We start from the raw sequence: 25,469 nt of genomic DNA on the forward strand, positions 1-25,469 counted from the left end.
AAAAGGATAATTACAACTCAAAAGTTAAAACTCACCGACCTAAGCGGCGAAAATAGGGTTTAACCCTAGTTCCTCTAAGAGACCTTGGCCGTGGTGGTCAAGCGGCCGCATATACACGTCACCACCGAAGCTCTCTAACTCATGGCTGGTCCAGCTTCCCTTTCCCCTTATCTGCACCACATAGCACCCGTGAGCCAAGCCCCTGCAAGAGAACTTAAACATTCTCATAAGCAATGAATAACACATTACCAAATCATAATAGGCATGCCTAGCAGTAATAACCCTACTCATGCATGCATATCATTCATATAAATGACTACAGTGTTATATGGGGCCAGCTACCCTAAATAAATGACTAATTGAATCATATCGGAGCCCGTTGCCCAAAAGACATAATTAATGAATCATGTCACGGCTTGTTGCCCAAAATACATGATTAATAAATCATAGAGGGGCTACGTCCTAGGATATGGGACTAATAAGTCACCCTGGGGCTCGTTGCCCTATCCTTTGTATAACCAGCCTGGAAGTTGGCCTAGAGGACTTGGCGCTTAATTTCCACGACCATTGGGTCAGACAAGCATATGATGCACTCTTGATTAGGTCTAACCATATCACTCAGCACTCAGCGTGCTATTTCCGCCCTTGACTTATAAGTCAATACTTTTCGACCAACACTCAGTGCTATTGTCATCCTTGACTCATAAGTCAAGCCTTTCTCAATAAGATAATGCAGACAGGCATTCATTATATAACAAATATCCAGATACAGAGCATTCAACATGCTTAAACAATCAATCATAGGCATAATCATAATCATGCACATTCATAGGGCCCAAGCCCTAATCAAATCTATATTCAACATTCGGGCCAAGCCCTAATCATGTACATCACGTATTGGGTGCAGTTTTCTTACCTCAAGTCCAAGTGTAATGTAAAATAAGAACGACCCTCGAGCACGATTCTGATCCCGAGCCCCTAGCGATAACCTAGTCAAAACCAAGTATAGAATCTCGTCAAAAATGAGGGAATAAAGGTGTACGCCCTAATTATCCATGGGCTATTAGCGAGCTGAGAGAGGGAATAATTATATCAGCCACATGGATGCCATGTACCCGGAGCTGCTGTTACAAGATCTTACCTCTTTAGCTCGAGGTAACCAAAGGCTTAATGAGATTACTAAGGAGTTCGGTTAGAAGTATGGACACCACGGGCTAAGGCTACGCCAAGCTCGGGGTAGGAGCTTGAGTTGGCACCTCTGACCTTTTATAAAGTCAACAACGCAATATAAACGTGCATATATCAGACATCGCGTGTCTGATCCATCCTTGAATTCTCGGACACGCAGCATAAACGTGCGTGTTCAGGCACCCACGACTGGGTTGGGCCGTGCGGCCCACTATCCCCCTTACCTATTGATTAGACCACACTTCATTGTCAGGTTTTAGGAATTAATCATGAATGTCACAGAGGTGACATGATGGGTAAGAAGGTCACGGGATGACCTCCCTTGCCAACCCTCAGGTGCCCTCTCCCTATAAATATGGAGACCCTGGGAGTTGCAGGGGATTGGATTCTAATTTGTAAGGAAATACCCTGTAAAGAATATCAGAGAGATATCAATAATATTGGCTGGTGGACTAGAAGGATTTTAACCTTTGAACCACCTAAAAAAGCATTTGTGTTATCATTTTACTTTGAGATCATTCATCTATTAAGGTTCATTATTTAGCACTAATCCCACTATTTATTCTATTAATTATCTGTTGCCGAAGAACTGCGTCAACATTTTGGTGCTTTCAATGAGAGGTTGTTAGATTGGTGCTATCGCAAATACCCAACCATGGTAGTCACTTGCTCAAGACATGGTAACGAGCCAGACCAACGTGATGGGCAGGAGGCCCATCATGCCGCCATGTCCAATGAACAGAACCCTGAGGTCCAACAGCGACCGGGAAAGCAACCAATAGGCCAAGACAACACTGGAAGTTCGACTCCCCAGCCGCCCAATCCGAACCAAGATTTCTACACGGTGGTAAAAATGGAAAATGCTCAGTTAAGGAGTCAGCTGGCGAAAGCTAACCAGCAGATTCAAGAGGTTTTGGCCCGACTGCCCCCTCTTACAACCGACGCTAACGTCGGAAAGAGGAAAGGCGAGACTCATAAGTCCCGCTGAGGTAATCGGTCCAGACCCAGTCGATCGGTCAGACCCCCAACATCGAATTCTACTCCCACATCGCACCGCCAGGAAACCACTTTTGAGGAACTTCCTAGGGTCAAGCAGTAGTACAGCCGATCGGTCCGGACCTCAACTCCCAGCTCACTTCCGCCCTCAAGCGCACCCAGGAGGGCTCGAGGAAGCTCGCGAAGGAAATCTGGGGAGGGCTCACAACGACAGCCCGCCCCGACCAGCCGTCCTGCACCCCGCTCAGACCGCCGAGCACAGGACGCAGAGGATGGCAGACCAGAGCAGCCGCGACCTAACTTGATCCGCCCTGACAGGACTAGAATCGCATCCCCGGTCAGGCATCCTCCTTCACCAATAAGATACATGTCTCCTCCCTGGCCAATCCGAGACATTCTGGCTCATGGGAGCAGTAGGAGAAATCCTCCTTCCGTCGGTCCTTCCCATCGTAGCCGGACGACCAGAGAAGTCCCGGATCCTCACCCCCAGAGGCGGGCTCCAAGCTTCTCAAATGGGAGCTATTGGACCGGAAGCCATCGAAGTGACCTCTCCGGCGGAGACCTGCGCCAATGCTTGAGCTCGGCGCAAAGTCCTCAGGCCGCCCCGAGGGGTGACCTCCGAGATCGTCTAAACTCTCAAAGGGGAGACCTAGTGGGAAACAGCAGCTGTGCTCGCCAAAGGGAAGACCTGTCCGAAGTACGTGACAGCGGGAACGTCCCATATAACCTATCTCAAGATAGGAGGGACAATAACCCGCCAAACGCGTACAATGGATCCGAAGCTGTTGAACAGCCCCAGAACAACCAAGGAAGTCAGGACAAAACCCTTGAGCGTCTGGCTCAGATGGAGGAACTAATGAGGAAGCTCTTATCAGAAAAAGAAAAAAATGAGTATGATTTATGGGACGAACTTGAGCTCTTCACCCCCAGCATAGCAGCAACGGCATATCCACCTGGTTTCCGTATGCCGCACTTGTCCAAATTCAACGGAGACGGGGATCCGTCAGATCATCTGGGTATGTTCAATACCTTGATGATGGCCCACAACATTGGTCCCGAGCTGAGGTGTTTAATATTTCTGTCCACCTTGACTGGACTAGACAGGCAATGGTTCAAACAGAGTAAGAAGCAGTCAATCAGCTCGTGGAAAACTTTCTCTGCTGACTTCAAGAGAGCATTCTGAGCTTCCCAGGTTGCCCGCGTCAAGGCCGATACCCTGGAAAACGTAAGGCAGCAACCCGACGAGCCTCTGAAGGCTTACCTGAGCAGATTCGCAATCATCACTGCTCGGGCCAGAGACGCAGATGATAGCTCCAAACTCATGGCTTTGAGGACCGAGATCCTCGTCGGAGGAGGACTCTTGGAGGAGATACAAAGGAATGGAGTCAGCACTATAAATGAATTCCTAAATAGGGCCCAGGGATGGATAAACCTGGAGGAGGCGCGGGCATCAGCCGTGGGAACTAGCCAGGCCCCTGAACAGCCAGCTGGAGTGGGAAGGGACGTCGTGGCAGTGACCCAAACCGTTACACAGAATAACTAGTTTGGTGGAGGCAAGAGAAAGGGGAGCAGCAAGGGCAACCAGCACTGCCCAAAGAAGAACAAGTCTGTAGAAAAATTTAAGCCGGTCTACGCGACTTATACCGAGCTCACTCACTCTAGGGAGAACATCTTCCTAGCAAATTCTGCTCGCCTCCCCTGGAAGAAGCGGGAACTGTTGAAGCACCAGAAGGGTAAGCGAGACCCTTCCAAGTTTTGTCAGTTCCACAATGACATTGGCCACAATATCGATGATTGTAGGCACCTGAAGGATGAGATTGAGACTCTCATCAAAGCCGGACCCTTGGCTCAGTATGCGCGGAATAGAGTTCCCGCAGGCCATTCAGCTCCAGAAGTCCCGATCAGTCAGCCCGGATCTCGGGTAGAACAGGAAGTCCCTCCTTCTGTGATAGGAGGGGAGATCTCCACGATCTCTAGAGGTCCCCATCTAGCTGGCATGAGCAGAGGTGCCCAAAAGAGATACGTCAATGAACTTAAGGCTCATAATGGAGTGGAGTTCGTCCTTGAGCAGCATTTACCAAAGCAGCAACGATTGGAGAGGCAACCAATCATATTTACTGAAGAAGATGCCAGCCACGTCCAGTTCCCTCATAACGACCCTCTGGTTGTAGCCGTTTAGCTCGCTAATCGAAGGGTTAGGAGAGTGCTGGTCGATAATGGAAGCTTGGTAAACCTACTGTTCCGGTCTACGCTGGAGAAGATGGGTTTGTCTGTCACCAAGCGGAAAGCCACCTCCATGATGCTGTACAGATTCTCTGGAGAGGGATCGGCGGCAATAGGTACGATCGAGCTGGTGATCACCTTGGGAGAGGGACCTCGGACAGTCTCGAAACTCCTCGAGTTTGTGGTCATCGATTGTCCTGCCGCGTACAATGCCATTTTGGGTCGACCTACACTAATAGCGTTTGAAACCATTACCTCCATCTGCCACCTCGAGTTAAAATTCCCCTCTTCCTCAGGGATATGCACGGTCTGTGGCGATCAACTTGCTACCAGGGAATGCTACAGCATTTCTATGAAGGGAAAATTAAAACCCGGGCAGTTAACGATGACCGTCCAAGGCGGAAATGAGGAATCTCAGGAACTTGTGCCTAATCTTGAGATTGAAAGACCTTAGAATGCCGGAGGGGAAAATATCATCTTAAGTTATGATATCGACCCCAGAATAGGTGAGGATAAATCTGAGCTCCAAGTTATCGAAGAGCTCGAGGAGGTAAATATCGATCCGCAAAATCCCTCACGGATGGTAAAGCTCGGGAATAATCTATGTGTCGAAAGGAAGGCGGAGCTGATTAAGTTCATGCAGGAGAACCTGGACGTGTTCGCATGGTCTCACGAAGACATGGTGGGGATCAGTCCGAGCGTCATCATGCACACCCTCCACTTGGATAAAAGCGTGCCTGCGAAATCCTAGAAACAGAGGCGCCTAGGAACAACCCGAGCTGAAGCCCTAGAAGAGGAAGTAGCCCGGCTCTTAAAGTGCGGTTTTATCCGCGAAGCTAAGTTCCTAGTCTGGGTCGCCAATCCTGTGTTGGTCCCGAAGCCCAACGGGAAATGGCGGACCTGCATCGACTTCTCCAATCTGAATAAAGCCTGCCCCAAAGATTGCTTCCCCCTGCCGAGGATTGACCAATTAGTAGACGCCACGGCGAGGCACGAGCTCATGTCCTTTATGGATGCGTATTCGGGCTATAATCAGATCGCTATGAACCCAGCAGATCAGGAACACACGAGCTTCATGACACCAACTAACGTTTATTGTTACAAGGTCATGCCCTTAGGACTGAAGAACGCCGGAGCTACATACCAGAGGATGGTAAATAGGATGTTTGCCCACCAGATCGGGAAAAACATGGAAGTGTACGTTGACGACATGCTGGTCAAGTCAAAAACTGCCGGTAACCATGTTTCCGACCTGGAGGAATGTTTTAAGATACTGAGAGAATACGGCATGAGGCTTAACCCGCAGAAGTGCACTTTCGGGGTCGCATCTGGAAAATTCCTGGGTTTCATTGTCAATACCAGAGGAATCGAGGCAAACCCCGATAAGGTCAGGTCGTTGCTCGAGTTGCCCTCACCTTGGTCGCGAAAGGACGTCCAAGGCCTGACAGGAAGGGTGGTGGCCCTTAATCGGTTTATTTCTAAATCTACCGACAAGTGTCTGCCATTCTACAACCTGCTCCGGGGGAATAAGAAGTTCGAGTGGACTGAGGAGTGCGAACGTGCCTTCCTCGACCTGAAAGCACATTTAGCCGAGTCGCCCGTATTGTCCAAACCAACGGCAGGAGAGCCTCTTTTCCTTTACCTAGCTATCATGAAAGATGCCGCTAGTGCCGTATTAGTCCGAGAAGAAGACTGGTCTCAGAAGCCAGTCTATTACATCAGTAAGAGGCTTCTCAGAGTCGAGTTCCGGTATCCATTGATGGAAAAGATGGCTTTCTGTCTCATTACGGCCTCCTGAAAGCTCAGGCCGTATTTCCAGTCCCACTCAATACATGTCATAACCGATCAGCCTTTAAGGCAGGTTTTGCAAAAACCTGAAGCATTGGGATGTCTGCTGAAGTGGGCTATAGTGCTCAGCCAGTTCGAGATTTTGTACACACTGTGAACTGCAATAAAAATCCAGGCCCTGGCTGATTTTGTGGCAGAATGCATAGGATTCCGAGAAGATCCTGTGAAAAATTCAACCTAGACCGCCATAGCCCAGGGCTCCTTAGTCCAGGCCTCATGGAAGGTCTTCGTAGATGGCTCATCTAACGAGAACGGCTCCGGAGCTTGAGTCATTTTGATATCCCCAGAAGGACATCAATTCCACTCGGCGTTGAGATTCGGATTCAAAGCGTCCAACAACGAGGCTGAATACGAAGCTTTATTGGTCGGGCTAAGGGTGGCCCAGAAGCTTAAGGCCAGCTCCGTGCAGTGTTACAGCGATTCCCAACTCGTGGTAAACCAAGTACTAGGTGAATACCAAGCACGGGGAACCAAGATGGCTGCTTACCTGGCCAAGGTAAAAAGCGAGTTGTCTGCATTTGAGCATGGCTAAATCGAGCAGATACCGCGGGAGCAGAATGCCAACGCGGACTCCCTTTCAAAGCTCGCTACCTCCGGGGAGGCGGAGACTTTGGGGTTAGTGCCGGTAAAGTTCTTGGAGAAACCAAGCATAGAGGGAGTCGGAGCGGAGGTCGAGATGATCGACGCCAGACCGACCTGAATGACCCCCATCCTCGAATATCTCACAGCAGGAAATTTACCCGAAGAGTGAAATGACGCAAGGCGGGTGCTTTACCAAGCTCCAAGATACACAGTGGTAGATGGGATATTATACCTGCGTGGACACTCCTTACCTCTCCTACGATGTGTCCTACCAAGTGAAGCGAAGACCATTTTGCAGGAAGTGCACGAGGGCTTTTGCGAAGATCACACTGGGGGGCAAAGCTTGGCCCTGAAGATCTTAAGGCAAGGATATTACTGGCCCACTCTGTCAAAGGACTCGATCTCCTACGTCAAAAAATATGACAAGTGCCAGCGATTCGCCATAGTTACCCAAGCTCCCCCAGTCGAGCTGAAGATGATCTCGTCCTCGTGGCCCTTCGCGATCTGGGGAATTGACTTGGTTGGCGCCCTCCCTACTGGAAAGGGAGGAGTCTGTTATGCGGTGGTGGCTATCGACTACTTCACCAAGTGGGCAGAAGCAGAGCCCTTGGCAACAATCACTTCAAAAAGAGTCCTTGACTTCGTGGTCAAGAGCGTCATCTGCCGATTTGGGCTGCCAAAAAAGATTGTATCAGATAATGGAATGCAGTTCGACAGCGACCTCTTCACCGAATTCTGTGAGAGGCACGACATTATAAAAATTTTCTTTTCCGTGGCCTATCCCCAGGCAAATGGGCAGGTCGAGGCCATCAATAAGACGCTAAAGGCAAGCCTTAAGAAAAGACTGGATGAAGCCAAGGGAGTCTGGCCAGAACAGCTCCCCCAGGTTCTATGGGCATACCAGACCTCACATCGAACGCCGACGGGTCATACTCCTTTCTCCCTGGCTTTCGGGAGTGAAGCAGTCCTTCCTGTTGAAGTAAAGGTAGCCTCGCATAGAGTCCAGGCATTTGACCAGGACCACAATCATGAATTGCTCTGCATGTCCCTCGACCTGATTGATGAAAGAGGAGAAGATTCACAGCTACAGCTAGCGCACTATCAACAAAAGATCACTCGTTATTTCAACTCAAAAGTCAGAAAACGGGCCTTTAGCGTTGGCGACCTGGTCCTCAGAAGAGTCTTCTTAGCCAGTAAGGATCCCAAAGACGGAGTATTGGGACCGAACTGGGAAGGGCCATACCAAATAACCGAGGTCATAAAGGAAGGAACCTACAAGTTAGCTCGGCTTAATGGAGAAGCAGTCCCACGAACTTGGAACGCTATCCATTTGAAGAAATATTATCAATGATACCTTTGTAAGGCTTAATCATAAAGTAATGAGAATTAAATATTTTTACGTTATTGTGTATGTTTGTGGATGTAAATTTAAGTAACCACGAAAGACCCTTCCCTAGTTACTTGGGGGGCATATGCCCTAGATATAACCAAGTCGTCCAAAAAACTTAGAAGTTAATTCAAATTGATTGATCGATGTTTTTCTTAAAAAGCACGAGATATTAATAAAGGATTAACGTGAACTAAGTTGTATCCTGGATATAACCAGGTCCTAAAACTTAGAAGTTAATTCAAATTGATTGATCGATGTTTTTCTTAAAAAGCACGAGATATTAATAAAGGATTGACGCGAACTAAGTTTTCAAATTAACGTCCTGGATATAACCAGGTCCTAAAACTTAGAAGTTTATTCAAATTGATTGATCGATGTTTTTCTTAAAAAGCACGAGATATTAATAAAGGATTAACGCGAACTAAGTTTTCAAATTAACGTCCTGGATATAACCAGGTCCTAAAACTTAGAAGTTTATTCAAATTGATTGATCGATGTTTTTCTTAAAAAGCACGAGATGTTGATAAAGGATTAACATGAACTACGTTTTCAAATTAATGTCCTGGATACAACCAGGACTTAACTCTTAGAAGTTGGTTCAAGTTGGTTAACGGATGTTTTTCTTAGAAAAGCATAAGATGTCAATCACAACACCAACAGAAACTAAGATTATTACCAAATGCATAGAAGAGAAATAAGATAGAGGCAAAAATATGTAAATCAATTAAAATAAAGTTGAAGAAATCAATTGTCTCGAGGTTTAAAAACCTCATAACATAAAGTTACAAAAAATAAATAAACAATAAACGAGGAGGAGAAAATTCCTAGGCCCCACCAGGCCGCTCTGTTGAAGTCACCCCCTAGCCATCCTGCTCAGTTGCAGTCGGAGTTTCCCCGGTCTCAGAGGGCGCCTCTTGTTGGAGGTGAGCTTTGAACTTCCCCAGGAAGGACTCCCACGCTTCCGTCCCCAAGAAGGAAAATTCACCATCCGGGTTGAAGGCCCAGCAATGGTACAGCATGGTCTCCATGGAGGTGCTGGAGGTCGCCTTCTCCGCCACAAGGGCAGCCTTAGCTTCTTCAAGTTCCACCTTCACGGCGTCCAGGGTGACCTTGGTGGACTCGGCCTCTAGCACCTTAGGTCGAGATGCGCCCCGCTCAGCCTGCACGGTCACCAGGGCGTCTTTGGCGTCCTGCTCCTATTTCTGGGCAGTCGCAAGGGCGGCCAGGGCATTCTGGTGCTCGCTCCTCATCTCCTCGATCCTGGCCCTGGATCGGGATATGCTCCGGTGAAGAGCCAAAGCCGCCTGCAAGAAAGAAAAAATGTGTAAGGCGGATGCCTTAGAAATAAAGCAAATGAAAAGAAACTAATGGTAAAGCTTACTTACCGTGAGGGTCATTCCCAATGAAGACTCGATCACGTTCTCAGTACTCCTCGTCTCGATCTCCCGCAGGTCCCTCGGGGTGGCGTTGTTGTAGTGGTCCACCGTGTAGCTTGCAGTCTTGTAGACCGTCCCCCGAAAGACATCGAGAATTTTCTCCAAGGCCCGGGGATTGACCGGGATGCGCACCTCGGGGGTCGTAGTTGACAAGATCCCAACGGGCGCCTCCTTTTCCCGAGCAGAAACGAGAGATCGCAGGGGAGGTGGATCCATATTCTCTGCGGCAGGAGGGGGTGGAGGCACCTTTTCAGTGGCAGAAGGGCCTGGGTTTTTCCCCTTAGCCGGGGACTTGGAGGATGTCCCAACAACCTTCTTCGTCAACCGGAGCCTCTTCACCAAGGGCCCGGAGGGAGGATTTCCCCCCTGGAACATGGCTCACAAGTTGTCATCCCCGGCCTGCGACATCTCCTCAGTTGAAACAAAGACAGCAAAATATTAATATACATGTAAAAATACTTTGATAAAAAAAACGGGGGGGGGGGGGGGGGGGGGCTAGTATATAGAAGAAGGTCCTACCCTCTGAGCTAGAGGAGGAATCTATTGTCATGACCTCTGGCCCCAGAGCTTCTACGGGAGAGTCTAAGGTAATGACCTCGCGGGTGAGAAGAGGTTCTGGATCTGGATCTGCCTCAGGGCTAGAATCCTCTACGTACTGCCTAATATCCGGAGCTACTACACCCTGCAGAAGGGAGGTCCACGACCTAAGATTGGTCCCATACTCCTCAAAGAAGGCCGACCTAAAGGCTAGGGTGTTGTCTACTACTACAGTTCCCCTAGGGCGGCCCATGTCATTACGCAACATGAGATGGTCAACACACTGGAGTAAAGTGATGTTGCGCTCTGGGTTTGTTCGGTAGCGGTGAACGAGTTGACCGGGATTAAACCTAGCAAGCCTTAAGTCTGCAGTGGCCCTATCTAAATCCCTAAATAAATAAGAATTACCTTGGCCGGAGGGGCCAGCTGCTGGCCCGGACTGGGCCCTCTCCACATTTACTTCTTGGGCGACCTCCAGAGCCCGCTTCCGCCGCACGAGAGGCACCTCGTCCTCCTTGTCCTCATCCTCGCCCGCGGCCTCCTCCTCGAGGATGAGCGCCATCTCGCGAGCAGGGGGGAGGGTCCGCGGTCTCCTCAAGGCCAAAGGCTGGCCCAGAGAGATTAACTTGCACGCCAGCATCGTCTCGTCGAACACAAGTTGGCGATAATCCTTTTCACTTGGGGGGAGCCCCGCCAAGGTCTCATATTGACCCCCAAGGGTCACTGACTTGGTCGTCCTCGCAAAAATAGCTGCATGATAGTTTCTAAGTCAGGAACGAATAAAAAGAGGCTAATCAGCAGTCAACTTACGAGCTGAGAGTAGGAGGTACTTACGAGGACAGTTGAAATAATGGTGCTCGCAGTTGCGAAACCCCTTTGACATAAAGAACTGGTCCTTAAAGTCATTGGGGTGGCTGGGCAGCTCGATGACCGCAGCCGAATTTGGAAAACGGGTCAGGTAGTAGAACCCGTTGCCTCGCCCCCGCTGCTCCGGGCTGGCTTTGAGGCAGAAGAAGTAGAGGATGTCCGTCGGCGTGGGGACCTCCCATTCCTGCTTTAGGAATAGATACTTCAACCCCGCTAACAAAAAATATGAGTTAGGGGGGAGCTAGAAGGGAGCCAGCTTCACGTAATTTAAAAAATTCACGAAATACTGGTCCAGTGGGAGGAAGGCCCCGGCCTTGAGATGCTCGTCGCTCCAGGCGGCGTACTCCTCATCGAGCGGGGCGCAACTCCGCTCGCCTTCAAGGGGGGTCGGGCGTCCAGGGCACCCCTCCCTATCTCAATATTATGGGAAAACAAGATTTTATTCACTTTCCCCTGGGTGGTGACCTTCGAGGCGATCCTCTCGGCCTCGAAAAAAGCGTCGGGCCCTACCTCGACCTCCTTCTCCACAGTTGGACCGAAGTCGGGGATCGGGGATTCCATGGCCACCTCCTTTCCTTTGTTGGTTTGCTGGGAAGACGAGCTGCCAGCACTCTTCTTGGGTGCGCTCTTCTTTGGTCCCATCTGGTCGCCTAACAAACAAAGAAGAAAATTTAGAAAGGACGACCTAAGCATAAGAAAGAAGCTAGCACGAAGTGTCTTCTTTACACGGGCTGAGTTAATCTCAGCCCGTGGCAAGTGAGACCACGCGGTTCTATGAACACGCGCCTATGCTCCCAACGGGTCCCCGATTACTCGGAATCCGTGTGTCAGGAGGGTCAGAGTAAAAGTTTTCCTTAGAAGGAAAGTTTCAGTAGGAAATAGTAGGCAAAACCGCTTGTGAAGCGTGTCCCCTAAGCTACCCAGTTTTTGCACCCTAAGAACTGGTTATTCCAAACAGGCATAAAAAATTTACCCAGAAAATCACCTTTGAAATTGTATCCTATGAGTCACGCTCCTAAGTGGTTTTTCCTACGGTCGACACCCCTAGGATAAAAACCTACGCATAAAATACCAGCAAAAAAGAGCAGAAGACAAGCAACCTACCGCATGTGATTAAAGAGAAAGTTTACCTAAGCAACAGTGAAGGAAAACATTTAAAACATGCACAAACAGAGGACTTACAGAAATGTTTTGCTGTGAAGAGACTGAAAGGGTCGTCTGGGTTGAAATCCTGTTGGGATCGCTGGTACCGGAGTCTCGAAGGAGCTCTCGTGTCTGAACTTCTGGAATGCTGGGAACAGTGACCGGAAGAAAGAAAGGGTTTTGAGACTGGGAAGAGAGAAGAAAATGAGAAAATTTTCAAATGAGAGGGTAGCCCATGCGAAAGGTGGCCAGCCCTTTTATATACGTAAAAGGCCAAAGGATGAGGGCCATTCGATCGCCTTGATGTAGGATACGAGGATCACTACTCGAAAGAGGAAGCGACGGCCGAAGATAGGCTAGGCCATTTAATGCGGTTCTCGGAAGACGGACCGTCACAAACCACGATGCTCCACGTATTCGATACCAGCGTAGTGGGCGGAATGTGAAGAGTCCACAAAGAAGCCTAAAAGCCCCACTGTGGCCCCAGGTGACGTCATGTGCCACGAGCAGGGGCTTGGGGGGCAAATGTACGCCCTAATTATCCATGGGCTATTAGCGAGCTGAGAGAGGGCATAATTATATCAGCCACGTGGAAGCCATGTACCTGGAGCTGCTGTTACAAGATCCTACCTATTTAGCTCGAGGTAACCAAAGGCTTAATGAGATTAATAAGGAGTTGGGTTAGAAGTATGGACACCACGGGCTAAGGCTACGCCAAGCTCGAGGTACGAGCTTGAGTTGGCACCTCTGACCTTTTATAAAGTCAACCACGCAATGTAAACGAGCATATATCAGACATCGCATGTCTGATCCATCTCTGAATTCTCAGACACGCAGCATAAACGTCCGTGTTCAGGCACCCACGACTGGGTTGGGCTGTGCGGCCCATTATCCCCCTTACCTATTGATTAGATCACACTTCATTGTCAAGTTTTAGGAATTAATCATGAATGTCACAGAGGTGACATGATGGGTAAGAAGGTCACGGGATGACCTCCCTTGCCAACCCCCAGGTGCCCTCTCCCTATAAATATGGAGACCCTGGGAGTTGCAGGTGGTTGGATTCTAATTTGTAAGGAAATACCCTGTAAAGAATATCAAAGAGATATCAATAATATTGGCTGGTGGACTAAAAGGATTTTAACCTTTGAACCACCTAAAAAAGCATTTGTGTTATAATTTTACTTTGAGATCATTCATCTATTATGGTTCATTATTTAGCACTAATCCCACTCTTTATTCTATTAATTATATGTTGCCGAAGAACTGCATCAACAAAAGGCTTCTGAACTGAGTCCTAGCCTCCTGGACATCGAATTCCACTAATTCGGGTAGTAGGATTGATCCCGAGCCCTAAGGTTTGAGTTCCCAGACATAAAACACTTTCTTGCCAAAATCCTCTATTTGTGCCGCAGCACCCCACCATTAGAGTCGCGGCTCTCACAAACAGATAGGCCAGTCCCAAATCACTCAGGACACAGGCCGCAGCGCAGCTCAGCAGATGACGCAGCGTGACCTTACTATAGGAACCACCTTGACATTTGAGTTCATGAAGGCTGGGGCACCCAAGAATAGGGTCACAGTGCGACCCCACGAACTCAGCTTTCTCATATCCAAAACCTCCCAAAAATCAACCCAAAATTGTACCAAGCTCACCATTCAATCTCACAACATCCCTAGAACCTCCCAGGCAACAAAACTCGCGTTTCTGATGGATCAAAAACTCACCAAACAGTAAAATCCAAATCAAAACTTAAGAAACTTAAGGAAACAGAAACTCAGAAATTCAAAGCTTAGATTACCTTTGATTAAGTTGCTTTCTAGCTAACTCCTCCAGGTCAAGCTTCTAATCTTCCCTAGAATCATTATGACTTTAACCTTGCTTGAATCCAAGCCCTAAAACTTGAGTTTCCTTCGAAAATGCAACAAGCGGTAAAAAGAGAGAACACGAGAAAGAACGAGAGAGTTTGAACGTGTTTCTGTTTCTGACAAGTTACTTAGGGCTCAAGTAACCTTAAGCAAATCCCAAGGCTCGGGGTACCCCAAAAACGTCCCCGCGGGTAAAATAGTCAAAATTTCCATAATTCCCTCCTGATCTCACTAACTCCAAATATATCCTCGAATATTCATTCCCATTACACAATATCCCAGTAATGTACTAAATACCCAAAATACCCCTTGACTCACCCCGAGTCAAGTATTGATCTCATTGTGACTTTCCCGCTAACTTGCTCCCTACGATCGCCTCGTGCCGAGTAACCCAAATATATCCACATAATAATATGGTCTCACACATATATTACATATATGTCAAATATACCCATAACAGGCCAAATTGCGAAAATTGCCCTTCTGATAAGAAACGTGTCTACATGCATATTTAATACACTTAAACATGCATATTAAGTCATATTATAATATAACTCACCAAATCAAACAATGATACTCATAAATATCACATAAACACAGAATTTTCCATAGTTTTCCATCCTGGCCCCCTAATCAAGGCCCTAAGCCTTATTAGGTAATTTGGGATGTTACAATCAATGTGTATGAAAAATTCTCAGGCCAACTTTGTAGCAAGAGCAAATGCAACGTCCTCATCTCTAGTAACTTGGCCCAGCAGAGACAACTTGCACTTCAATGGATTATGAAGATCTTGGCTTCATCCGATGAAGAAAAATACCTAGGTAACCCATTCATTTTCAAAAGAAGGAAAAGAGATGACTACTTGTGACTAAAAGAAAGGTTAATGAAACGACTAGAGGGGTGGAAACTAAAGCTTATTTCCTTTGCTGGAATAACTACTCTTTTAAAATCAGTTGCAATGAGCCTTCCTATGTACAACATGTCAACCACAAGAGTACCAGTCTCAATCTGTCGTGAAATAGATGTTGCAATGAGTAAATTTTGGTGGGCAGGAGCAATGGAAAAGTAAATATATAAGGCCCACAAGAATTGGGATAGATTATGTCAACCAAAAGCATCAAGTGGTCTTGGCTTCAGATGCGTTGAAGACATTAATAGAGCTTTATTAGCAAAGTTGTCTTAGGCAATGGCAATAGGAGACAACAAGCCTTGGACAAAGTGTTTGAGGAAGAAGTACTACCTTAAAGAAAGTTTCTCGAAAGTTTAGAGCAAAGTATTGGACTCTCCTATGTGGAGAGGAATCCTTGAGGCAAGGAACATTCTCAAGAAAGGTTACCACACTTTGTTGAGCAATGGTGTAACGCCCTAGTTACCCCAAGACAGTTAATGTGAACTTTGAACCGTGCTTAACTCGCTAATCGAGTTCTTTGGTTAAAAACGTGCTTCTAGGTGTTATTAATAGGTTAAGGTGGAAAACCAATCAAAAGGAAATGATATATTTTATTTAATACATAAAATTTTTCATGGGCCCATAAAAGCGTTTACAAGTTATTTACAATCCAAAATGGTCATTACAGTTGAAATTTACAACCCGTCGACCCAAGCGACAAAAATAGGGTAAACCCCCTAGTTCCTCTGAGAAACTCGTTGGTCGTGGTGGTCAAGCGGCCGCATATGTATACATCGCCACCTAAGTTCTCCACTCAAGGTTGGGTGAGCTTTTCTTTCCCTTTACCTGCACCACATAGCACCCATGAGCCAAAGCCCAGCAAGAAAACTCATTACTGCATGTAAATATTATCAAATGATGATCATGATAATCATACGGAGCTTATGGCTCTGAACAGATGAGGGAATATCACTTTGAGGTTCTGTTTAACCATAATGGGGCTTATAGCCCTAATCAAATGAATGATTGATAAGTAAGTCACTAACGTAACCATATGAGTGACTGATGGGTAGTCACTAGCTTAAACAGATGAGTGACTAATGAGTAAGTCACTAACTTAAGCAGATGAGTGACTGATGAGTAAGTCACTACAGGGCTCAGCACCCATAGCCATGTGACTAAACCGTCACTGGGGCTCTCTGGCCCTGGCTCTAAGTGACTAGCCTTAGGCTAGACAAGCGCTTTTAATATTCATCGAACTTGAGGTCAGTCCCGCATTAATGCTCATTTGAGTCATTCAATGCAGATGTCGATTAGATATAATCTTTGTCGGCTTGCGTTAAATACGCTAAGACCATTTTTGACTTATGAGTCAATACCATATGACCACTGCTCAGCACTACTGCCGAACTTGACTAATGAGTCACAGCTTCACAGTTAATACTGACACCATTGCCAATTCTGACTAATTAGTCAGTGCCATGCACAAGTGAGCAAGATTTGCTAAGCATTTGATATGCAATCAATGTCCACATTTAAACACTCAACATGCCTCGTGAAAAAAAAACCATGCATGTCACATATGGGGTACAGTTTTCTTACCTCTGATTCGAGCGAGAAATAGTAGAAGAACGGCCCTTGAGAACGATCGACCTTCTGATTCCTTAGCGGTTACCTAGCCATAACCAATTATAACCTCCATTAATTCAAATCAACAATAATAAGGTATTGACCTAAACCTCACTCCCGGGACCCCGAATTGTACCCAAACAGTGAGTAGATTCGATCCCGAGCCTTAAGGATTGAAACCCCGAGCCAAAAACCCCTAAAAATGCCTAAAACGAGAATCTGATGGAACAGGGTAGCACCCCAGCGCTACCCCAGTAGCGCCCCAGCGCCCTAAGCAGAGCCAAAACCACCCAAAGCTACACTGAGTAGTGCTGTAGTGCCCCCTAGTGGGCACTATGGCGCTACACCCAGCCAGAAATGGCCCTGAAACTTTCCCCTTCGATTCCTCCATTTCCAACCTGAATCAAATTCTTCCAAACCTCATTTTAAGTCCCAAATGAACCCAAAAACCATCCCCACATATCCTAGGCATCGCAACCCCAAGAACCCTAGCCACAAACTCTCATCAATTCGCCTCAACCAATCAAGAAAACCAAGCTGAAAACTATAGCAAAAACAGAGCAAAGCTAGAGTTTCAATGGCTAGAAACTTACCTCAAGCTCAAATTAGGACCCTCTTCAATGGTGGAACACAATCCCAAGCCCTCAAGATCCACTTCCCTAGCTTGAATCCTCATGAACAACCCAAAAATCACAAAGAAAAAGGAAGAGAAAATAGGTACGGGAGATAACCTTTTGATACTCTGTTTTTCCAAACCTTCTACAGCCTTCAATGGCTTATATAAATCTTAGGGTGAAAAGACCTTTTTTCCCCTAGGTCATTTAAAGGTTTCTAAATACTCCCAAGGGTAAAACCGTCCTTTTCCACATATTTCGTTAATCATAATTAACACCCTCAAATTCTCGCTATTCTCAATATTCTCAAATACCAATAATTCATACCCCGTTACCCTTTAATTCCCGGCAATGCTCTACTCCTTAAAATCACCCCGAGACTCACCCCGAGACTCACCCCGAGCCCCGAACTTAAACCCGTTATGACTAAACCGCTAATCTGCACTCAAAGATCGTCTCATGCCGAATGGCTCGAACAAATCCACATTATAATGTGGCTTCAACAATAGATCACTGACATGCTTACAAATATACAATTTACGCCATCAACGGGCCAAACTACCAAAATACCCCTGAGATGAAATGTGGACCCACATGCATGCATTTAACATCATATTATAATATAATTCACATAAACATGCATATAATAGTTTAATGGCATAATAGAACAGTTATGGCCCTCCCGGCCTACTAATCCAACCATTAAACCGCATTAGGAATTTTGGGGCATTACAAATGGATCAAAGATTGACAATTGGTATCAGCCTTGGATACCTTGGCTCAATCACGCTAATTTTAGAGAGTGATGGAAGCTCAGAGTCCGACCCCCCCCCCCCCCCCCCCCCCCCACTTGCAAACTGTTTCTAATTTGTCAATAGGGAATGACTGGAATGTGGAATGAGCCTCTACTGTTAGAGATATTTGGTGAAGAGATAGGCAGAAGAATCGCGTCAATCAAAAGACTTCCTATTGGGAACGAGGACACGATCATTTGGAAGGGTGAATCCAATGGGATCCTCACTGCTAAGTCAGCATATAAAGAGGATCAAAAGCATAGATTCCACGAGACAGGCAACATTTGGAAGGCGATTTGGAGACCCCAAATCCACTTTAGATTGAGCATGACACTATGGAGAGTAATATCCGAAGCACTCCCCACTAGGAGAAAGCTAGAATTCCTTGGGGACAAGCAGTGTGTTTTCTGTGATAAGCCTGTGGAATCACATCTGCACATTTTCAAAGATTTCCAATTAGTTAAAGCGTTGTGGTTTGCCTCCCCTTATCAAATTAGAACTAACAATCTGTCGGCCATCTTGATGGAGGATTTTGTGTCTCATTTGGTCTCTGACATTGGTGTAGGTTCAGTTGTGGATTTCCTTTCAGACACCGGCTGTGTTTTTTAAACAATTTGGAATGAAAGAAACAACATATTGTTCAGAGGTAAACAGAGGTCCTTTCTAGAATTGTCGCAAACCATATGAGACATAAACAAATAATTGAAAAAGGCTAGAGGAGATTTGGAAGAAGTGGAAAGGTTAAGACAAGTTGAGCCTAAGAAGAGCCAAATTTTGAGGGAAGTCGGCAGGGTACCTTTCTGTGATGCAGCTTGGAAGGAGAATTGATTGGCTATTGTGGCTAGGTCTAAAGGAGATGACAGAGGCATGGAGTCAATGACTCTCAAGACTTCGGCTACTTCACCTTTAGATAGTGAGCTACAAGCCATTAAAATGGCACTAGACTGGAGAGCAAGCAAAGGATGGGATCGCATTGTGTTGGGCCCAAAATGTTGGGCCCAAAAACCCTTTCCTCATTTATCGAATATTCAAAACGGAACGTTTTGGCGTATAGAAGCTTCGAAGGCAAAAGTTGTGGGTCAGAGGCCTAAACGAGACATTCAAAGTCGGTATTTTTGGAGGGAAATTCAGTTATTTCTTACCCCCATTCCAGGGTTCGCTTGAACCAACTAACTGCTTTACATATTTTGTCCTATAAATATAAGATTCATAGGAGGGAAATGGGATCGAACTTTGAACTGACTTAAGCATCGGAGTGTCTTTCTTGCAGGTGATCCCGACGAGTCAAAGGCAAATTTCATCACCGGAATAGTGACTGAGCATCGTCCATTGTTGGGAGGAACCTCCAGATATAGAAAGACAAATTGTTGCTCCAACAATTGGCGCCGTCTGTGGGAAACAAAAAACATTTCGGCCTTAGCCACGTTGTCAAACCAAGAAATCAAGATCCTCTACGAACCCTGAAATCATGCCACCAAAAGGCAACAGAGTTTCGGGTCCATTCGCACAGAGTGTCCCTCCGGCAGACGTGAGCGACCAGATCAACAGGATGTGTCGCCTGTTGGAAGCGAGCCAGCAGTGGTCCGACGAAGCAATCAAGACATTGGCCGAAGCCCAAGCTAGGCTCAAAGCCGAGATTGTTGAGATGCGCAGATCTGCTGACACAACACGCAACACCCAAGCCCACAACAATCTTGATTCTGGCAGATCTGAAGTTCCAATCGATCGCGTTAATTCCCCTCATCAAAACATGAACCCAGGTAACGAAATATCCCAAGGCATACCGTCTTCATCCGGGGCCGAAGAGCGACGAGCCCCAACCTCTGACACGCATGGGCGGACGGAAGCAGAACCCACCAGATCCGCTCAGCCAGCAACCGAAATCTGGCCTCAACGCACCACACCTCAAGTCGCGCACGATTCTCCCTCTAAAGGTCGTGTTCCCTCGATCCGGTTCTTAGACAGTTGGAAAGAAGACATGATGAGGGAAATGATGCATAAGTTCTCAAATGGGCGATCAGCATACGCCACCGAGCATTTGGATCTAGTGTCAAGAACCACTGAGAAATCGCCTTTCTCGGAATGGATTCAAAATGAGCCAAAGCCTCGAGACTTCATCATCCCTTCCCTGCCTGCGTTCAATGGAAAGGGAGATCCGCTAAACCATTTATTCCAATTTCAATAGAAGATGGCATTAGAAGCTAATAACGAAGCTATTCAGTGCAAAGTCTTTTCAATGACTTTCTCCGGGCCAACTCTGTTATGGTTCCGAAAATTAAAGCCCGGGTCACTCAATAGTTTTAGTGATCTCCGACAGACCTTTTTACAGCAATACAGTGCGAACCGAGAGGCGCCCAGAACAATGGCTGATCTCTATTGGATTGAACAGAGGGATAATGAACATCCGAAAGCATACTTATAGCGTTTCATTGACCTCGTGCATCAAATCCACGACGTCGATCCAATCACAGCAGCCAATCTCTTCGTCAAAAGCCTGCAGGTGGGATCTCTTTTACATGAGAATCTCACCATGACGCCACCATACAACATGGCAGACGTGCAGACCCGAGCCGAGGGCGTCTTCAGGGTCTTGGAATTTCGAGAACGTGCTCAGAAGAAGTCTGTAGTCATCTCTGCTCCACCAACAAATAATCCTCTGCCACCTGCTAGGGATGACAAGAGGAAGCGGAACCAAACGGATCACACGAAGGAAGGAAAAAGGCCAAGACAGGATCGACAGTCATCACGATACCCGTCCTTCGAATACACCGTCCCGCAAGAAGTCATTTGTGAAGAAAATAAAGACAGATCTATCTGGCGAGAGCCCTACAAAATTACCACTCCTTCTAACATAAGGGATAAAAGCAGATATTGTCTCTTCCACAAAGATCACGGTCATACGATTGCTGAATGCCACAACTTGAACAATCAGATCCAAGCCCTCATGAGGAGTGGGAGGCTTACCCAATACATCAAGGAGACAGGCAGACCCGGCACCTCGCAGCATAATCCCGCTTCTACCCCCCTCCGCAAGCGTCAGACCCCGTGCACGCAGCCTCTGACAGCACCCAGGAGCCTCTTAAGCAAGTCCCTATGATCCACGGGATCGTAGAACTCACTGACAATCAAGAGCATATCACCAAAATCCATAAAAGGATGGAAGAATGAGTGAAGCGATACAAATCATTAGGACACACGGTCAATCTCGTCACCTCAGAAGACATAAGTTATCCAGCCTCTGCAATCACCTTCACCGACGATGACCTGAAGGGCATACACCTACCCCATGATGATCCACTCGTCATTTCCCTACAGGTTGACCATTGCCAGCTGGGCAGACTTCTAATCAACGGGGGCAGTGGGGTCGACATCCTCTTCTGGGAAGCCTTCCAGAAGATGGGGCTAGAGGAGAATCAGATCCGGCCCTCCACCATGCCCATTTTGGGATTCAACAGCCAAAGGGCATATCCGAAGGGTATCGTTCGATTAACTGTGGTGGCCGCAGAACGCGCCCTGCCAGTAGACTTTCTCATTATAGATTCCACCACAAGCTACAACGCCATCATGGGGAGAAATTGGATCCACCGGATGCAGGGGGTAGTCTCGACTCTACATCAGGTGATGCGGTGTTAATCACTCAACGGGCGCTACACCGTCGATATCAAGGGTTGCCAGAAGCAGGCCAAAAAGTGCTTCCTTACCTTGAAAGAAATAAATAGCTCTGGCACTGCTTCCCATAACAACTCCCCTGACAAATAGCAATTACAGCAGGACCTACCAGCATGCCTAAAAGGAATCGATCTAGAGGAAGACCAAGAAAAACCCCTAGTTACGCTAGATACCTTAGAACAAGTGGGTCTAGACAACGCTGACCCCCCTAAGACAGTGTTGGTGAGTACCAAGCTCTCTGAAGAAGCAAGACAGACCCTCATACGATTTCTCAAGACCAGAATGAGAACTTTCACCTGGTCTCCACATGACATACCCAGATTAGACCCCTCCGTCATGAGTCATAGCCTAAATATCTCCAACAACTTCCCACCTGTCAAGCAGAAGCAGAGGATGTTCGCTCCAGAGGTGAATCAAGACATACAAGAGGAGGTCCAATGGCTCCTGAGCACAGGGGCAATCGAAGAATGCTTATATCCCAGTTGGCTTGCCAACCCCGTCGTGGTCCCAAAAAAGAATGGGAAAAAGAGAGTATGCATAGACTACACAAATTTAAACAAAGCATTCCCCAAAGATAGCTACCCTCTACCGAAGATCGATCAGATGATAGACGCTACGGCAAGATATGAAAGAATGAGCTTCCTCGACGCTTACTCTGGATACAATCAGTTCCCCATGAAATCAGAAGATCGGATTCACACGGCTTTCATAACAGAAGGTGGTTTATATTGCTACAAAGTTATGCCCTTCAGTCTAAAGAATGCAGGCGCAACATACCAAAGGCTGATGCACAAGCTGTTTTCCTCATTGCTCGGGAGAAATATGGAGGTTTATATTGACGACATCGTCATCAAGTCCAAACAAAGCTCTTCACATATAAACGACTTGACCGAGTGCTTCGACATCCTTGATACTTATAAAATGGAATTAAACCCCTCTAAATGCGTCTTTGGGGTGTCCTCTGGACAGTTCTTGGGGTACGTCGTCAGTCAGAGGGGCATCGAGGCGAACCCAACACAGATTACGTCCCTCTCAGAAGTCAAAGAACCCCAAACCATCCGAGACATACAGGCTCTGACAAGCAAAGTAGTAGCATTAAGTCGATTCATATCACGAATGTCTGACCGTTGCCAGCCCTTCTTGCAGTGCATAAAGAAATCTACCAACACCACCTGGGGACCAGAGCAAAGAAAAGCGTTGGAAGAATTGAAAACTTATTTGAGCTCCCCTCCTATATTGAGCTCCCCCATAGCTAATGAAGATTTATTCTTGTACCTGTCTATCTCACAATTCGCTATGAGTTTCGTTCTCTTCTGAGAAGAAACTAATCGTCAGAGGCTAGTGTTCTACTGTAGCAAGATGCTCCTGGACGTTGAAACTTGTTACAGTATGATGGAAAAATTGGTACTTGCACTCCTTACGGCAAAGAAGAAGTTACGACAATATTTTGAAAGCCACACCATCATTGTATATACGGACTATCCATTAAAGCAAATATTGAGTAAGCCCGACCTCTCTAGAAGGTTATCTAAATGGGAAATTGAGCTAGGGACGTATGATATTCAGTTCTCGCCACGAAAAGCAAAAAAAGGACAGGTACTAGCTGACTTCCTAGTTGAAATTCAGTCGTTCACCCCTGACACTCTACCAGAATTGTTAGAGTCAGAAAATCAATGGGTGTGGACGATGCATACTGACAGAGCATCCAATTCCCAAGGGGCTGGTATTGGCATCGTATTAGAAGCTCCCTCGGGCCTCAAAATCGAAGAAGCCATTCGTTTAGAGCAATCCACGACAAATAATGAAGCAGAATATGAGGCACTAATCTATGGTTTAGAACTAGCACGAGAAATGGGCATCCAACGTCTGAATGTCAGAGGAGACTCACAGCTTATGATAGAGCAAGTGGCTGGAAATTTCGATACTAAAGCACCCCATCTGGCTAGCCTTCTACAGAAGGTAACTGACTTGCGATCACATTTTCACCAGTTTGAACTCATACAAGTACCTAGGGAACAAAATCAGAAGGCCGATGCCCTTGCCAAATTAGCCTCTGCAGGAGGTTGCACACGCCAATCATCCATATCTATAAGTCGATCAAGCAAAGACATGGAAGTCTATTCAACCTCATCAGAACCTGAATGCTGGATGGATCCAATCATACGATACTTATCCACCTCCGAACTCCCACCTAATCCAAAAGACGCAAAACTTATGCGCCTTCGGGCACAACGCTATTCCATAATACATGGGACGCTATACCGCAAGTCCTTCAACAGCCCCTACCTACGGTGTTTGCGTCCATCAGAAGCTAAAAAATTGCTGGAAGAGATACATGAGGGGACATGTAGAAATCACACAGGGGGACGGAGTCTGGCACATAAAGCGCTTACAGCAGGGTATTACTGGCCATACATGATGACAGAAGCATGTGACTATGCCAAAAAATGCGACAAGTGCCAACGATTTGCACCCATCATCCATCAACCTGCTCAAACCTTACACTCCATCGTTGCACCTTGGCCTTTTGCAAAATGGGGTATGGATGTGGTAGGTGAACTACCTAAGACTGCTGGAGGAAGATGGTATGCTCTTGTAGCCACTGATTACTTCACGAAATGGGTTGTGGCAGAGGCATACGTCACAGTCAGCAAAACAGACACTATGTCCTTCATCTGGAAGCATATCATATGTCAATTTGGGATACCATGGGAGATAGTCGTGGACAATGGAACTCCGTTCCAAAATGCAAAGGTACAAGAACTATGCGACACATACAAGATCAAGCTTAGCTTTGCCTCTATCACTTACCCACAAGGCAACGGTCAAGCAGAAGCTTCCAACAAAGTTATCTTTGCCAACATTAAGAAGAACTTGGAAGATAAAAAAGGAGCATGGGCAGAAGAATTACCAAAAGTGTTATGGGCATATAGGACAACAAAAAGATCCTCCACGGGAGAATCCCCCTACGCCATGGTATATGGAACAGAGGCCATCATCCCAACAGAAGTAGGCCTACCTACACTTCGGTCAGAGATCGCATCTGATCAAACAACAAACAACATTCAACTACTGCACAACCTAGACCTTCTAGAAGAAATACGTACGGTGGCACAATTACGACTAGAAAATTATCAAAAGGCTGCAGAGCGCTACTACAACAAAAGAGTCCACTCACGCACATTTCGGGAAGGCGATTGGGTTCTGTGCAAGGTCACAGGCAACAAGAAGAAGCTAGAACCTAATTGGGAAGGGCCTTTCAAAATCATAAAAACACTAGGTAGAGGGTCTTACACCCTAAAGAACGTACGTAATGGAAAAGTCGTACCCCGTACTTGGAATTCAATGTCTTTGAAACAATATTATTGTTAATGATTATACTGTGCTATTCGAAAGTAAAACAACAACTTTCTATTTTTTTCACATTATTTTAAATTTCTCTTGTACATTCAATTTCTTGGCATTATTTCTCATGACATCACACTGAACCAGACACGTGACAATGAACATCTCACTCGAAAAATCCTCTCAAATGTATCCCCACCTACCCTTGTTAAAAAAAACAACATTATTCACGTGCACTCAAAAACCACCTACCGCAATGGCTATAAATAAGTAACTATCTAAATGCTTACAATAATCAACCCCCCATAGCAGTGCACCGTATGTCTTTGGTCTTAATACATACGTTGCCCACACCCACAACAAAAAATAAGCGCTCCAATAAACAAAGAACAATAATAATGCACGGTGGGGTGCTGCCTCTCACCCCGCAAATTGGCACTAGGCTAAATC

At 46.6% G+C, this 25,469-nt stretch overlaps 1 protein-coding gene across 1 annotated transcript; it reads left to right on the forward strand.

Annotated features, from left to right (window-relative positions):
* Positions 1 to 23,066: 23,066 nt before the first annotated feature.
* LOC133805917 (uncharacterized) lies at positions 23,067 to 25,046 on the forward strand. Its single transcript, XM_062244064.1, has 2 exons — positions 23,067 to 24,021; positions 24,229 to 25,046. The coding sequence occupies exons 1-2, from the start codon at positions 23,067 to 23,069 to the stop codon at positions 25,044 to 25,046; spliced, it is 1,773 nt and encodes a 590-aa protein (XP_062100048.1).
* The last annotated feature ends 423 nt before the right edge of the window (positions 25,047 to 25,469 follow it).

The sequence above is a fragment of the Humulus lupulus genome, chromosome X, assembly GCF_963169125.1.
Source record: "Humulus lupulus chromosome X, drHumLupu1.1, whole genome shotgun sequence".
Lineage (NCBI taxonomy): Eukaryota > Viridiplantae > Streptophyta > Magnoliopsida > Rosales > Cannabaceae > Humulus > Humulus lupulus.